We start from the raw sequence: 16,494 nt of genomic DNA, 5'->3' as shown, positions 1-16,494 counted from the left end.
ACAGTGCCAGCAGGGCGTGGTGGGGCAGAAGCAGGCAGATCTCTGAGGTTAAAGCCAGCCTGGTCTATAAAGTCAGTTCCAGCACAGCCAGGGCTACACAGAGAAATTCTGTTATGAAAAACTAAAAGGAGAAAAAAGAAAAGAAAGAAACACTCTGTACCAAGTGCCTTTCCCAAAGTAAGAGCGGACCATATTGGGCATTTCTGAGGGGCTTCTGCTTTATGAGAGAGAACGCTTAAAAACAAGAATAATGGTGAATGTAGAATTTACAGTTCTAGATCCAAAAAGATATGGAAAAACAACCAATTTAGATAATTTCTCTAAACTATGTTATCTCTTTGCAAATTGGTTTTATGGGCAATCGTCATTCTTTTTTTTTTTTTAAAGGTTGTTTTTTTTTTTTTTAATTTATTTATTTATTACATGTAAGTACACTGTAGCTGTCTTCAGACACTCCAGAAGAGGGCGTCAGATCTCGTTACGGATGGTTGTGAGCCACCATGTGGTTGCTGGGATTAGAACTCTGGACCTTCGGAAGAGCAGTCGGGTGCTCTTACCCACTGAGCCATCTCTCCAGCCCCACAATCGTCATTCTTAATTAATTTTATATCTAGTCTTTTTGTGTTCCATAAAAAATATCAGTATTTTTCCGAGGACATAGGAGAGACTGTCAAGTAAATCATTCCTAAGCAGCAACTTCAGCTGCCTTCTCAGACACTAATGAAAGCTACACGGTAGACATCCAGGCAGGGAGTTCTTGCCTATAACCCTAGCAGTTTCCAGGCTCATGTAGGAGCACTGCTACAAGTTCAAGGCTAGACTGGGACACAGTATGAAACCTGTCCCCAAAACAAAAATCACAACCAAACCAAAAACACAGGAAAGCCTACATATCAAAGCCAGACAAACTGACTTCAAGGACAACCTGGACAACGCAGCAAGAGCCTATCTCAACAAAACAAAACCCACTACAAACCACTTCGTATGCCTTTTTGATATCTGGTAAATAAATATCTGACCTTAGGCTTCATTTCTACTTATTATTTATTTGTTTGTTTATGTTTTTGAGACAGGGTTTCTCTATGAAGCCTTGGCCAGCCTGGAACTACCTATGTAGAGTAGGCTAGCCTTGAACTCATAGAAATCAGTCTACCTCTGTCTCTTACAGTGTGTGCCAGCAAGCCCAGCTTTAGGATTCATTGTTAAAAACAGTACTTTTACTCCAGCAACATCTTTATTAGAGCTAGAACTGTAGGCTGTACCAGAATATAAGATGGAGTCGAATTGCTACAACTGGAAATGTGCTTGCTTGGACTAATTCATTCTCTCTGAATTATGTGAGATTTCAATAGAAGTTTAAAATATACTTGGCAGCATTTCCTCCTATTCTGCAAACAACTGATTGAAAATCAAGGAAAATAATACACATACAATTTGATTTCTACTCCACCCCCTACCTTTCCCCTGCTCCCCCATAAGACAATCAAAGATCATTCTGATACTGACCTGCCCACAGAATATCTCACAGGAGTTTCTGATGCTGGATATCAGAAAGCAAGTGCATGGCCCTCTCCAGGTCCCCAAGGAAACCAGTGTGTGAAGCAGGGCGGACAGAGCAGCTGGAGGAGTGCTAGCCAGCCAGGATTCTAGTTCCCAACTATCCCAGAGCATGAATACTGTGAACATAAGCACATGCTAGTGGGAACAAGGAGGGAAGACAGACGTGTAAAAAGTAAGGCCACAACTCTCACCTGAGCCAAAGAAAAGATGTACAGACCCCAGTGAGGCAGCCACAGGACAAGAAGAGCCGTCAGGACACTCCTAAGGATGACCGACATGCTCTCAGCAAGAACCTGCACACAGACAAAAGGTGCGGTGTTATCAAAGAGTGACTATGAAATGACATAACAAACACAAACTTCAGCATGGTGGCTACCCTGGCAGAGGGAATGGGGCTTGGCTAGGCATAAGCATCAACAGGAACGGTTATTTCTTGAAATGGGTGAGTGGGTAGTTCATTCTTATTCAGTATATTGTGCCTTAAGATTATATGTGTGTGTGTGTGTGTATGTATGTGCATATATATATATATATATATATATATATATATATGCTAGTACACATTAAATAAAAAAGGATTTTTTTTCCTTTTTTTCTCTTTGTTTTTTTTTGTTTTTGTTTTTGTTTTTTGTTTTTTGTTTTTCGAGACAGGGTTTCTCTGTGTATCCCTGGCTGTCCTGGAACTCACTCTGTAGACCAGGCTGGCCTCGAACTCAGAAATCCGACTGCCTCTGCCTCCCGAGTGCTGGATTAATCATTTTATTCATTTACATTTCAAATGATACCCCCTTCCCAGGTACCCCTCCACCCACCCACCCATCCTATCCCCCCTCATCCCTCTCCCCTTTGCCTCTATGAGGGTGCTCCTCCACTCGTTCACTCATTCCTCTTACTAAAAAAAGGAATTTTAAAAGAGGAAAAGAAGCATCACTTACAACAAAACAAGGTCACAGGGAAATATGAAATGTTTTATAGCAATCCTAAATTCCATTCTAACTCTTATCTTCCTTATTACAGACCCTGTTTTTCATTTACAATGTAGAGAGGTAGAGGTAACTGCCCCAACACAGGTTGTATGTGTGTTCAATGCATTCATATGTGTGCACGTGTGTGCAGCAGGTGCATGTGTGTGGGTCAGGTGTGTTACTTTGTGGCTCTCTACCTTATTTTTTGAAACAAATATCTTTCACTGAACCTGGAACTTCCTATTTTGGTTAGGCTGCTGGTCAGGTAAGACCCAGGACCTGTGTCTTCCCAGGGCTGGAATTACAGCCATGGCTTATAATATGGGTACAGGGATAGAGACACAGGCCCTCATTCTTAGACAGCAAGTTACTAACTGAACCATGTCCCTGGCATCTACTTGCTTTTTGAGATAAAATAGCCTTGAATACACCATCCTCCTGCCTCAGCCTCTGGAGTACTAGGATTATACATGTTTCCTGCCATGCCTCAATTGGCAAAAACAAACTTTAACATAGCCCATCTGACAAATTTAAAATAACAAATTCATCATGTTACCTTTTCCTAATTTTCAATCTAGTCTAGAAAAATCTTTCTTTCCTGTGAAAGCTTTCTGTAAAACAGCACAGATCTGGAGGCTGAAGAGGTTCGGCAGCTAAATGCACTGGCTTCTCTTCCAGAGGACCTGGGTTCAGTTCTCAGCACCTATATGGTGGCTCACAACTGTCTATAATTCCAGTTCCAGGAGATCTAACCTCTTTCCTGATCTCTGGAGGCACTAGGCACCCAAATGATGCACAGACATACTCACAAGCAAATTACCCAGCCGCATAACATAGAAACAAACAATGGATCCAGGCATGAGGGCACACAACTTTAGTCCCAGCATTCAGAAAGTGGATCTCTGTCGGTTTCAGGCCAGCGTGGACTACATGGTAAGACCCTGTCCCAAAACAATCAACAACAACAACAAAACCCCACACTTTCTATTACTGCTCACATTTCCGAGTCACAAGAGGTTCACTGACCTTGAGCTTAACAAACATATGTGCTTGTGCCAAGACCCAGAAAGGCTCTCCCAGAAGTTCCACAACTGCTGAGAGACCAAAGAACAGCACACCAGTTCCATAGTAGGGGACCACATCTGGATCAGGCACTTCAAGCAACTGCAACCAGACCCAGCCCAAGCACGAGGACCAAAATATACCCAGTGGGACACTAGAAGAATAGAAAAGACGATTTTTAATATACAAAGTTTTAAGTATAAAAATACATTAAAACAGTAATACTGAATGAAAGCAATAGTTATAATAAAAATAGTTACCACAGTAAGACTCTGTTAGTAGGAAAGAATACACTAATACCTCACAATGAACCTCAGTCACTCTCCCCATTTAAAAGGAACCTGAGGCTGAAAGGGGCTGGTAACATGGCCAAGGTTATAAACAAGTGGACAAGACCAGAAGCAAGACCCACTCATGACCTGACTCCAAAGCCTACCCCGTATCCACTGGTTTAGACTAAGTCAATAAGGAAACTTTCCAGAAAAACCAAAAACCTGTTGCCCATGCTTAGAATGACTGTCAGACATTCTACAATGTCTTGCACCCCAAATAACCAATAGTCCCCAGCACGGTGCTCGCTTCATGTGCTCCACAAGGCACAGCCATCTTGCTAATATGATGGACACTTGCCAGCCCTCTGACAGGCATCTCTGTGAGGCAACAGAGTTACACAAGGGTGGTACTGGGAAAGACCACCAGCCTCGCTGCAGGGATCAGGCCGAGAAAACCATTTATTAAAAATTAATTTCAGCTGACATACTTGGTCTACAAGAACATTCTAAAGAATTGAAGAAACATGTAAAGAAAGCCTTGACAGACTTTTTAAAAATATTAAGAAGTTGCTAAAGGCTCCAGGGAAACTACAGGATATAAAGATGAGGAATAAAATCAGTCCAGCAGTAGGCCAGAAACCTAGTCCAGGAACCCCAGCCAGAAGCCCTCCTGGCTATGGAGAGAAACAGGCCAAGCAGCATCTCCAACCCAGACACTCTCCCCTTTTGCTACTAAAATTAGCTCCCAAACCCACTACAGATCCAGTCTGGAGATGACTGGCTGTAGGCAGGTACTGTCACTTCACTACCATGCTCCTGGCACATGTCATGTGCTGAAGTACAACTCACGTTAGCCACAGGAGGTTGAGGGTCTGACTCCAGTCCCGCTGGGCACCCCCGCTCAGACAAGCTCTTCGGAAGGCCTCCCTGGCCAGGAAGGTTGTGGTTGAGTAAAGCAGTGTTAGTCTACAAAGCAAATGTGGAAACTGAGAAGGCCGCCAGGCTTTGTAAGATGTTTTACTGAAAGAACCTTTGAGATTTTCCTAGCAACAGGAATAAGAAAAGTTATTGGTTATAAGCCACTTGTGATGAGCCTGGTGTCACAGACCTGTGATTCCAACTACTTGGGAGGCTAAGGCAGAAGACCACAAGTTCAAGGCCTGCTGGGCTATACAATAAGTTCAAAGCCAGTCTGCATCTCAGTGAGACTCTATCTCAAAACAAAAAAGTTCAAAGGAGACTAAAGATATAGCTCAGTGGTATAGCACTTCCCTAGCATCTCCAGCACTTCAGGAAAAAACAAGCAAACTCCCAACATCCTGGTGGGGATGTAGATGGCAGTGTCTCTGACGAGCCCCATCCTTCTGAGCCACATGAAAACCTGAGTTAGGACCAAGCTAGGCACAGACTGTGAGACCAGTGCTGCAGGGACCAGAGTCTGCAGCTTATGGCAGAGGGTGTAAGGACAAAACAAAACAAAACAAAACAACCCACAAGCTTAGCACCCCACATACTAAGGGGACCTGGAGCCTCTAAGCAAAGCAGGGGTTCTATCACACAGTGGTCCTAGTCAAAAGACTTTCAGGACAAACACGACGACAGGCAGCCATGACAGAGGTTGCTGCAACCCTCATCAGGAAGACTTGCTGATTCCCTTGCAGGGGGCCAGCACCTGAGCCAGTCTTCCTGCACCTAGAGAAAAGCAACTGACATTTCCCTGCCTCTACAGCCAGCAGCCTGGTGATGTGGTCCAAGTGCACAGACTCCCCAGGAGCCCATCTGCATGGCAGAGGAGGAGACAAAGCCACTGTGGGGGGAAATGGCTAAGGCTGTCATGCAGGCACTTGGCAAGCTGGAGGAGAGTGCATGGGGAGAAATATCTGCTCGCTCTGTCTTCCTACTTTTTAAATAGTATGTCTCAGTGGGTCCTCTGTCACCACTGCCTCAGAGATCGTGAACCCTACCTAGTACAAAGCTCCAGGTGGCTGCGTTGCCAGTCCCAAGTTTGAGAACTGCCATTAGGCTCTCTGAAAAACATCATGAGCATTTGGTTGGTAAATAGCAGGCATGAGATTCTGACTAGAACATGCTGTCTTTGTTTATCAGGCTCTAAAGAAACACATGAGAAGCTGAGCTATTCTAAGGACATCATTTCCTACATTGTGTGTGTGTGTGTGTGTGTCACTTGTGAAGACAAAATAAGTGTGGGTGTCCTAGAACAGAGAAGAAACAAGCTGAGTTTTACAAGACAAAACGAGTTTACTTTCCATAGAATTCATAACATGGATGCAAGCTCTGTTCAACTATGAAATCACTGAGGCAGAAGTGAAGGCGTCTAGCTGTCCCCAGCCCTGCAATTTTGAGACACATCCTCACGAACTGCACAATTCCTGTTTCCTGTGTTGTGTCAGCAGGACAAGAACACAGGATTATACCTGAGACAAGGTTTGTGATGAATTACTCCCACTCTTCTCCTGGGCCCTAAGAGCAGGAAAACCAGAACACTAGGGGGGAAATGTGCATTTGGAGGATGCTAATGGAAAACACTGCATGGGTCCATTAAGCACAGCAGTGCCCGCTCATTCCCCGCCCTGCACTCCTCAGCCACTGCTGAAATGTTCTGCTCCTGGGAAAGGCACAGGACTCTAAAATCTGAGTGGGCACATGGGAACAATCTGAAAAACCCATGACTGGTGATGGCAGCTGTGGAAAGTGCCAGGGTCCATTCCTCTTACCTGACATTCACTATGCCCACAATCTCCTTTGACAGGAATCGAAGAATAAATGCATTCAAGACAAAGGTGATTAATCGAAACAAGACCTGTAAGAAAATACATCTGAGTTATGTCTGGAGCGTTGACTTGACTATGAGGACCGCGTAGCTGTCCTTCCAGATGTGATGTGATGATGACCCAGCTGCCTGGCTATAAAGACCTTGACATACTTGCTTCCTGTGAACTATGATTCCTTAGAGTCTCTCAGCATCCAGAGCTGTGGGCAAACAACCCAGGAAGGTATCTGGGAATCTCCCTTATTTAAAGAGACGAGAAGCCTTGGCAGATTGTATCTTCAGGCTCAAAGTCAAAGGGGACGAAGAGAGAATGGTGATCATGGTTGACACTGTCAGGCCCCTAGCTAAAACTTTCTCCAGATATACCAATTGATGGGCCATGGGCCACTTGAGTCCCAAGATAGCTGTGTAGATGCAGCCCAACACATTTTTGGAGGACAAAGTCAAAAGACTGGACACTCCCAAAATCCCACTTAGAAACTTCACTAAAACAAGAGCCTGCAGAGTATAGCAGACTCACTAGGAATACGAGACCTAGTATCTTTCTTCTCTGTCTGACAATATTTAGGGATTCTAAGGACTTTTTAATCTCCTTACTTATTTACTTACTCTTGTCTTACACAGGAAACACTGTTGACTGAACACTTGCCACTTTTCATTTAAATAACAACTGTAGCCATAAGATAATGTAAAATGGGAGTGGGAAAACAGAGTCCAGCTAACAGCCTAGGAGTCATCTAACAAGGACACACCCTGAGACTTTCAAACTTGTCCATTAAAGAAAACCACCTAAACAAAGAGATCTTCCCATGAGACGTTAAACGGGGCTCCCAAATGGAGCTGATTAGGATGCAAGTCTTACTAGTGAGTGTTCTCTCTTCCTCACCACTAATGACAAGTCAACTCTGTGTTAAACACGAGCACAGTTACCTATACATTCATACAGCTGCCATTTTGGAAGATTCAATCAGTGTAGACTAGAGGTCTACCATGGTCTGAAAATCTCCAGGTCATTAACACTACTCCTAAAGTGTCACAGAACAGCCAGGTCTCCAGTAGCAAGATTATCACCATGTTTGTGGAGTCAGAGGTGATCTTTTCTATCTGATGAAAGCCCTGTGCCTCTTAGAATCATGTAGGTTCATATATACACGCCAAATTCCACACTCAGTGTTGGTGGCTGGAAGCCAGTTCATAGTCTTATTAGAGAAAGTCCTCAGCTGAGTCTCCACCCATTACTTAGCTCTGAAATGTATGGAGCATCTTCTGATTCTCCTAAGCTTCAACTTTCTCTGTCAAATGAAACTAAAGATATTATAAGGTTGATTACAAGGCTAAAATAAGATTATAGAAGTGAAAACATTTTTTAAATGTAAAAAATAAAGGCAATAAAATTTACATCGTGGCTAGCTCAGACAAATTATATAATAAAATGTGCTGCAAAGCTATCTTAAATATCAGCATAACTTAAGGAAGTACATAAGACTGAAGAAAAACACTCAAGGAATCTACATTTTATGATGATTTTTAAAAATCCATACACACACACAATTATAAAATCCATCATTTTGTACACTAATATATACTGATTGCAAATTGTACACTTATCCAGGCAGTCATGGCACATGCCTTTAATCCCAGCATTCAGGAGGCAGAGACAGGCAGATCACTGAGTTTGAGGCCAGCCTGGTCTACAAAGCGAGTTCTAAGACAGCCAGGGATACACAGAGAAATCCTCTCTCAGGGGAAAAACAAAACAAAACAAAAAACAAATTGAACATTTCAGAAGTTATTATTATCCCAGACACTATGGTCTCAGGTTATATCAGTATATTCTAGTTGGTCTGAATAAAGGTTTGGGCTAATAAAATCCAGGTTCCTAGAGCTACCCAGAGTTGTTCTTTTTTTTTTTTTAAAGATTTATTTATTTATGATATATAAGTACATTGCAGCTGTCTTCAGACACACCAGAAGAGGGCATCAGAACTCATTACAGATGGCTGTGAGCTACCATGTGGTTGCTAGGAATCGAACTCAGGACCTCTGGAACAGCAGCCAGCGCTCTCAACCACCGAGCCTTCTCTCCAGCCCCAGAGTTTTAAGTCCACCCAGTGGACCCTTATTAACAACATAGCCTCCATTTGCTTTCATTTAAAAAAAAAAAAAATACTTTACATCTATAACTTTTACATCTGTTAATCAAAAAACAAACAAAACAACAACCAAGCAGACTAGTCACAGTGGCACAAACCTTTAATCCCAGCATCCACAAGGTAAAAGTGGGCAAACCTCTTTGAATTTGAGACCAGCCTGGCCTACCTAGAGAATTCTAGTCCAGCCAGGGCTACATAGTGAGACCCTGTCTCAAGAACAAAACAACAGCAAAAGACAATCAACGGTTGAGACTATAGCTCAGTGCTAAAGCACTGGCTTAGGATGTGTGGAGTCCTAGCTTCAAATCCCAACAGCAAATGACAACCAGGCAAATTCGCCAGAATCAGAACTCAGAATGAAGCAATCCTGCCTAATATCAAACAACAAACGAACGGCCCGGCTCGGCTTCACACAGATTCCTGCTCCAGTGTCTTCCGCTATAACCCGTTTCTGTCTTACAACACCAATCTAGGGAGTAAGGTATTACCCAACATAGAAAATATCAACACTATGGGGCTGGAGAGAGGCTCAGCACTCACTGCTCTTCCAGAGGTCCTGAGTTCAATTCCCAGCAACCACATGGTGGCTCACAACCATCTCTAATGGGATTCAATGCCCTCTTCTAGCGTCTGAAGACAGTGATGGTGTACTCATATACATAAAATAAGTAAACTTTATGTATAACACATTGAACTCACCTACACTGTGAAACAGAAAAACAAAGAACTAGATACGTGGAGTTAAAAGAAGAGTGGCCAACATTGATTATGCATGTACTGTGTGCAAGGCACTTTTCTATATCCTTTATATATAGCTTATTCTATTCCTAAACTGCCATTTACAAACTTCTTATGCTAATAAAAGTAGCTAACATTTACTAAGCACCTTGTAGTGTGCCAGGACGTAACAGAAATTATTTCACCTAATCTTCCTAATCACCCTGTGAAGCTGCAGTGCTGTTCTCATTCAAAATGAGGAAGCTGCCGGGATGGAGGGATGTGCTTGTTACCCCAGCACTTTGTAAACTGCAGCAAGTATATCAAGAATTCAAGGCCAGCTTGGACTACATAGCAATATCTTTTCCTAAATAAATAAATAAAAATAAACCAACCGACCAAACAAACAAACAAAAGCAAAAGCCAGGACTGGTGTCTCATGCCTATAAGCAGAGGCAGGGCAGATCTGAGTTCAAAGCCAGCCTGGTCTACAAAGTGAGTTACAGGACAGCCAGGGAGGCATAGAGAGATCTTGTCTTTAAAAAAAAGAAGAAGAAGAAGACAAAGATGAAGAAGGAAAGAAGGAAGGAAGAAAAGAATAAACCGATGCTCAGAAAAAAAGTCAATTGATTTGAACTTATTTTTGAGACAAGGTCTAAGTATGTAACCCTATCTAGACTGGAGCTCAGATCGGAACTCACAGAGAACTCAACCTCTTGAGTGTTGAAAGACTTGAGCTACTACACCTAACCCAAGTAACTCTTATCTTAAAAGGGGCCACCTAACCTGAATCTAATTCAGCCCGCTTCTCTCTCCTAACCTCTTTGTGCCTCTCTAGGATAAAGGTGAAGGTGGACTCTGGACCATGTGGACGAACTAGCAAGTGTCATCTGCAAAAGAAAAAAAAAATACAAAGCCAAAAAATAGTCGGTCCAAGGACACACAGCAGATGCAGTTTATTAAGTGCACACTAGGATGCCGGTACTGCGCTAAGTGAGCTTATTCAAAAGATCCCAAACAATCAATGCAAATTGCTTTCTGAATTAGATACTATTACACTCATTTTTTGTCAACAAGGAGCTAAAAGCTCAGGGGCTGAAGTGACTTGTCCTAGGTCACTGAACAAGCAATGCCTGAACCCGGATCCCTGTTCTTAGCTACGCCATATGGGCTCTCTAAACTCAATGAGAATCAGAGTTGAAGAACAGTTTTGAGGATCAAGAGTGGAACACTCCAGAAATGAACCCCTTAAAACATCAGATTAAAGTAGCCTCCGTCTACTGTTTGTTGATAGTTGTTTAAACTGTCTCCTCTCACCACACGGAAACACAAGGCTCAGAAAGAAAATGGCTTGTTTGTAGTCACCAGCCAAGACTGGGACCGCAGTCTCCCAACTCCTAGACCCGGCGCCCCTCCCCGCCTCCGTGGTCCCCCGTGGAACCCTGTGCAGTGCGGGGGACCCAGAGCAGCCTCCCCGGGAGGCTTGGCCGCGGCACCACGCGCTGGAGCGGGCGCAGCAGAGTACCTGCAGCAGAAGACCCGAGGAGGCCAACCGGGCCGCCTGGCCTAGCACCTCCTGGCTGCCCATAGCCCCAGACCCACGGCTCCTAGGAGGAAACCGGGCCCGCGCCCGCTTCGTCGCGGAAAAATGGCGTCACGGACAGGCTCGCTCCTGATTGGGTCTTTGACAGCGGGGGGCGGAGCACAAGAAGCTGTGACTCCAAACAACTTGTGAGGCTGTGTTTCAGTCCCTTCTTGCTTTTCTTGGGGTGTCTTGATTTTTGTTGTTGTTTTGAGAGTGTGTTCAGCGCCGATCCCTATAGATCATGTTGGCCTAGAACTCGCAGTCTCTGGAACACTGGGATAACTGGGGCGCACCCCTAGCCCCAACTGATATCTTTTGGCTTGATTTTTTTTTTTTTTTGAGACAGGGTCTCATGTAGCCTTGGCTATCCTAGAACTCGATATGCAAAGCAGACTTGCCTTGAACTCAGTGATCTGCGGGCTTCAGCTTCTGACTCCCAAGTGCTGCAATTCCAGCTGTTATTTTGAAATAAGGTCTTTCTATGTAGCCAGGGCTGGCCTGGAATTCACTTAAGAGATGTCTCCAGCTCCCAAGTGATGAGAATTAAATATTTATTTATTTTTGCACAGTGTAGTTGTGTGTGTATCAGTGAACTCTCAGGAGTCAGTTCTCTCTTTCCACCTTTACATGGGTTCTGCAATCAAACTCAGATTGGCAGGTTTACACGGTAAGCTCTTAACCTGCTGGGCTAATTTGCAGGCCTGCTAATTATCTTCCCTGTACTCCTGTTCCCTGTTCCCCAGCCTCCCAGTACTGGGGATCGAACCTAGAGCTTCATGCATGCAAGGCAAGTGCTCTACCACACAGAGACATTACAGCCCCAGCTCTCTTCTTGCTTTTATTATTATTTTTTTTAATGAAAGTTGTTTTCTGGGGCTGGAGAGATGGCTCATCGGTTAAGAGCACTGACTGCTCTTCCAGAGGTCCTGAGTTCAATTCCCAACAACCACATAGTGGCTCATAACTATCTATAATGGAATGCCCTCTTCTGGTGTGTCTGACTACAGTGATAGTGTACTCATATAAATAAAATAAATAAATTTTAAAAAAAGTTGTTTCCTTTTATGAATATATCTGTCTTGCAAATAAATCAAGTACTGTGGTATTAGACAGTGGGGTCAGAGGTTGGGTAACACTCAAACTCTAGGTTCAGTCCCAGCACTATATACACCTGTGGATGCCTGAAATCCAACACTCAGCGGTGAAGCATGAAGAATCAGAAGTTTAAGGTTATCTTTAGATGCACAGTGAGTTTGAAGCCAGCCTAGGATGCAGAAGGCCCTGTTTCAAAGCAAATGAAAACAAAACAAGCCAGCAGTGGCTCTGCTGCTCAGCAGAGACTAATCAGTGAGATTCTTGCCATTGGCAATCACACGAATGTAGTTACATAACCCTTCCACCAACTGGGCTGGACAGGTCTTCTCCCAATTTTGCAAGGAAGAACTGAGGAGTGAAGGTCAGACACAGAATTTTCATGTATGTAGTTCTCTGTAGAAACCTTCCCAAGGCCCTGATACTTGGCCTGATTGTCAAGACGAGAAAAGTAAGCCTTGGAGGTGTGAGGTGCCTTGTTCAAATCTGCACATCATGGGCCTGGGCAGAACAGATCAGGGTCAAGGGTCAGACATAGGGACAAGGGTCAAGGGTCAAGTTCCCAACATACATGATCACCATTTTCTTTTTTTTTCTTTTTTTTTTTTTTAAAGATTTATTTATTATATGTAAGTATACTGTAGCTGTCTTCAGACACTCCAGAAGAGGGCGCCAGATCTCGTTGTGGATGGTTGTGAGCCACCATGTGGTTGCTGGGATTTGAACTCTGGACCTTCGGAAGAGCAGTCGGGTGCTCTTACCCACTGAGCCATCTCACCAGCCCGATCACCATTTTCAAAGCTCTTCGGCCTTCCTTGCTCTCTGGTAACTGCCTGTCATCTTATACATCATTACCGTCTTTATCAGTACATTTTAGATGCTCACATTTGGATCCCTTCATCCCAGCACTCAGGAGACAGGTGTATCTCTGAGTTTGAGGCTAGCCTGGTCTATATAGCATACATCCAGACCAGCCAGAAATACATAGTGGAATTCCGTCTCAAAACAAACAAACAAAAAACCCGGCCCCCTTAGTGGTCCTCAAAGAGACCCTGTTGGATGTTTCTTTGTCATGTTCTCTGCCCAAATCTCTTCCTTGACAGTACTCTTCACTTTTTCAGGGCCCCCATCCTGACCCCTAACTACCCACAGTCTGTACTTGCTATGGACTAAATGTGTGTTCTCAGAATTCAAACAGTGACAGTCCTGAATGTGATCATATACATATATAATACAAGGAGAGTACTTGGGAAGTAATTAGGATAAAGATGTAGCCTTTATGGTGGGGCCATTGCCCAGTTATTTGAGGAATGGCTACAGTGAGTCAGTGACCATATTAAGAAGATATTTGAGGGCTGCTATGGTGCATCCAGTGGCCCACAAAGAAGACATTTGAGGGACTGGGTATGGTGGATCAGCGGCCATATAAAGATGATGTCTGAGGGCTGGTGATACATCTTAGAGATGCAGTGTTTGCTTATCATAGTTTTGATGCTTAGTACCTCAAAATATTTGGGTGGGATGACTTCTCGTTCACTGTGAGTAGATTATAGCAAGAAGGTGGTTATTTACAAACCATGAAGAGTCCCCTCACAAGACCCAAACTAGCTGTCACCCTGATCTTGGACTTCTAGGATCCAGGGTTGGAGAAACAAATCTGTTGTTTAAGCATCCCAGTCTATGGTGTTTTGTTACAACAGCTCAAGCTGACTACGATAGTTCCTTAAAGCACTTTGTACTCTTGCATCCTATGTACCGACAGAGAACACTCTTAAGCTCTCAGGAATGCCTCCTGGTGTATCACTGTTGCTAGCACTGCTGAACATGGACTGTATGGCTCAAAGCCTCTGTGTCCTCATCTTAGGCAGAATGAGCTTTGTTGAGTGTTGAGACACAGAATGTGAGGTTTAACCATCAGACAGACTTCTCCTGGAACCGTCCTGCTGCAGCTCACCAACTGGAGGACCCCCTGTGTGCTGTTTGTTTGTTTGTATGTTTAAATTCAAAATATTTTATTGATTATTTGGCAACTTCACCTAATGCACCCCAATAACACTTCCTAGTTCTTCCAGGTCCACCCCCCAAACCTTTGTGACCTTGAAGGAGGAGGAGGAGGAAGAGGAGGAGGAGGAGGAGAAGGAGGAGGAGAAGGAGGAGAAGAAGGAGGAGAAGGAGAAGAAGGAGAAGAAGGAGAAGAAGGAGGAGAAGGAGAAGAAGGAGAAGAAGGAGAAGGATAAAAACCAAGTCTAATTTATGTTGTTCATATACTCACTGGGGCATGGTCAGTGCTGATTGTTTTAAAGAGATATTATACTAGCATTGGGTTTATAGCTCAGTAGTACTGTGACGGCCCAGCTTGTGTGAAGGCCTGGGTTTAAGCCACGGTATCTATGATACTGATCTGGATATGAATATAAACATAAATATAGATATTGTCTGTCCTGTTAAGGTGGGTGTGATAATTTTAGCAGACCAGCTTGGCCCACAAGTAGCTTAAATTCTACTAAGAGATTAAAAACTGAAATCTGAAGAAAAATCATAAAATCCCAAATTGGAATCAATTGTGAAAGAATAAAAAAGACTCCTTGAGAATTCAGAACTATAAATGGTGGTCACTAAACAAGCTGTTTTCCTCAGGGTTCCTTCCTGCTGCTTGCTTCTGTGCCAGGTGACCTCCCTGCCAGGGAAAGCTGATCTGGGAGTCGCATTTCATTACTGTACTATTGGGAGGTGCTTGGGCTGGTGCTGAGCCAGTTAGACTTCCAGGGCAATGGGGCAGGATGGGAGGCTGCCAATGGGTGGAAGGCAGAGTAAAAGCTATGGAAAGTGGAGGCCTGGACTTGGGCTGAGCGGAGGCACCAGGACTGGGCATGTTCCCACACAACAGCCACTAGATGGCATGGCTCGTTGGGCAAGGGCCTTCCCAGACCAAGGCTTTTCGCTGTTTGGAAAACCTTCAACAGGGCCTCTCCTTGAACTAGAACATCAACACTTTGTCCCTCACTTGAAAGTCCCAGGGCATGACAAGGCTGCTGTGGTCACAACAGCCCATGTTGTTGAGTCTACAAAGCTATGTGCTGGGTATTTTCATGATCAAACTGAACTCCGTTAGCAGCCCAACAAGACCACTGTCCCCTCTGCTGTACAGGCCAGGGAACAGACTTGGCAAAGTAGCAGCCCAACAAGACCACTGTCCCCTCTGCTGTACAGGCCAGGGAACAGACTTGGCAAAGTTAGGGGACTTGTTTGAGGGATGGTGGTTGGAAACACCAAAGTGTGAACTGGACTATCCCTTTGGAACGCTGTGCTCCCCCCACCCCCAGCAGTTACGATTCAGGAAGGATTTGGGGTATCTGCATTGGTTTTTGTGGTGTTTGCCTGTTTTGCCTTTGACAACAAGTCTTACTTACCCTGTAGCCCAGGCTGGCCTGGAACTTTATATTAGCCTGATTGGTTATGATGCTCTGGACAAAACTCTGAAAAGTACTCCCTGAGGGTACCTTCAGGCACCTTGGGAAATCTATCTGCCTCAGTGGTCTGAAGCCTCTGTCTGCCCAAAGTGGGTAAAGAAGTGCTGAAAGCTGTTCTGGGCTTGTTCAACTCTCCAATAGGACATGCTACCAGTGGAGTGGTCAGGACATCAGGGCTGGAGACAGTGCCTAAATGAGAGCCTTGGGAACACCTGTGTCAGGAACTGTGCATACAGCACTTCCTGGATCATAGGTCTTTCTATGGAGTGGTGTGAGAAGCTTGGTAGGCAGCCACAAGACCCTGGTTTATCTCTGAGCATTGATTTGTGCAGAGTAGCCTGTAATACCAACAATAACAATGTGGTTCATTCCAGATCCAGAGCTCTGAGCTGGGCATTGGAAGGGGCTTAAGAGAGAATGAACCACTATTACTCCACTCTCAGGCCTCAGGGTCTCTCTTGGGAAGAACCCCAAGTGAGAGCAGACAGACCGAGGTACCAAAAACATGCAAGGGGAACATAGAGATGGGGTAGGTGGAGAGATCTTTCTGGCTGAAGCATCAAAGAAGATCCCCTTCAGTCACAGTCAGTGGAGCCCGGAAGAGGGAACTTGCTGAGCCTGTGGGTGAACCTAGTAGTTGGCCGTGGCTACTCTTGGTGCAGAATTCTTGTACCCAGCAGCCTGTAGCCAGTGTTGAGCCGGCAGTCTTGAGAACAGCAAGTCCGTGAACAGGAGCGTGTGAATGAATACAAATTAAGGGCTTGGTGGAACGCATTTGTAATTTCAGCAGTCAGGAGGATAACGAAGGATTCAGTGTGAGTTTGAAG

General features: G+C 44.3%; 1 protein-coding gene across 3 annotated transcripts in view; it reads right to left on the bottom strand.

The window, feature by feature from the left end:
• Window positions 1-11,167, bottom strand: part of Rft1 (RFT1 glycolipid translocator homolog) — a 38,845-nt gene extending 27,678 nt beyond the window's left edge. For 2 of the 3 annotated variants that reach the window (XM_021182012.3, XM_029469220.2), the window contains exons 1-5: window positions 11,046-11,167; window positions 6,595-6,680; window positions 4,709-4,825; window positions 3,552-3,741; window positions 1,752-1,853 (exon numbers count right to left, since the gene is read on the bottom strand). In XM_021182012.3, coding sequence (XP_021037671.1) covers window positions 1,752-1,853; window positions 3,552-3,741; window positions 4,709-4,825; window positions 6,595-6,680; window positions 11,046-11,108 — 558 coding nt within the window. In that variant the 5' untranslated portion in view covers window positions 11,109-11,167. The remainder of the gene's footprint in view (window positions 1-1,751; window positions 1,854-3,551; window positions 3,742-4,708; window positions 4,826-6,594; window positions 6,681-11,045) is intronic. The other variant, XM_085828491.1, reaches the window with a different exon arrangement.
• Between the last annotated feature and the right edge of the window lie 5,327 nt (window positions 11,168-16,494).

The sequence above is a fragment of the Mus caroli genome, unplaced genomic scaffold (assembly GCF_978045245.1).
Source record: "Mus caroli unplaced genomic scaffold, Mus_caroli_1 scaffold_12, whole genome shotgun sequence".
NCBI lineage: Eukaryota > Metazoa > Chordata > Mammalia > Rodentia > Muridae > Mus > Mus caroli.
The sequence above is the reverse complement of the archived record's forward strand: the minus strand, read 5'-3'. Positions and strand labels throughout refer to the sequence as shown.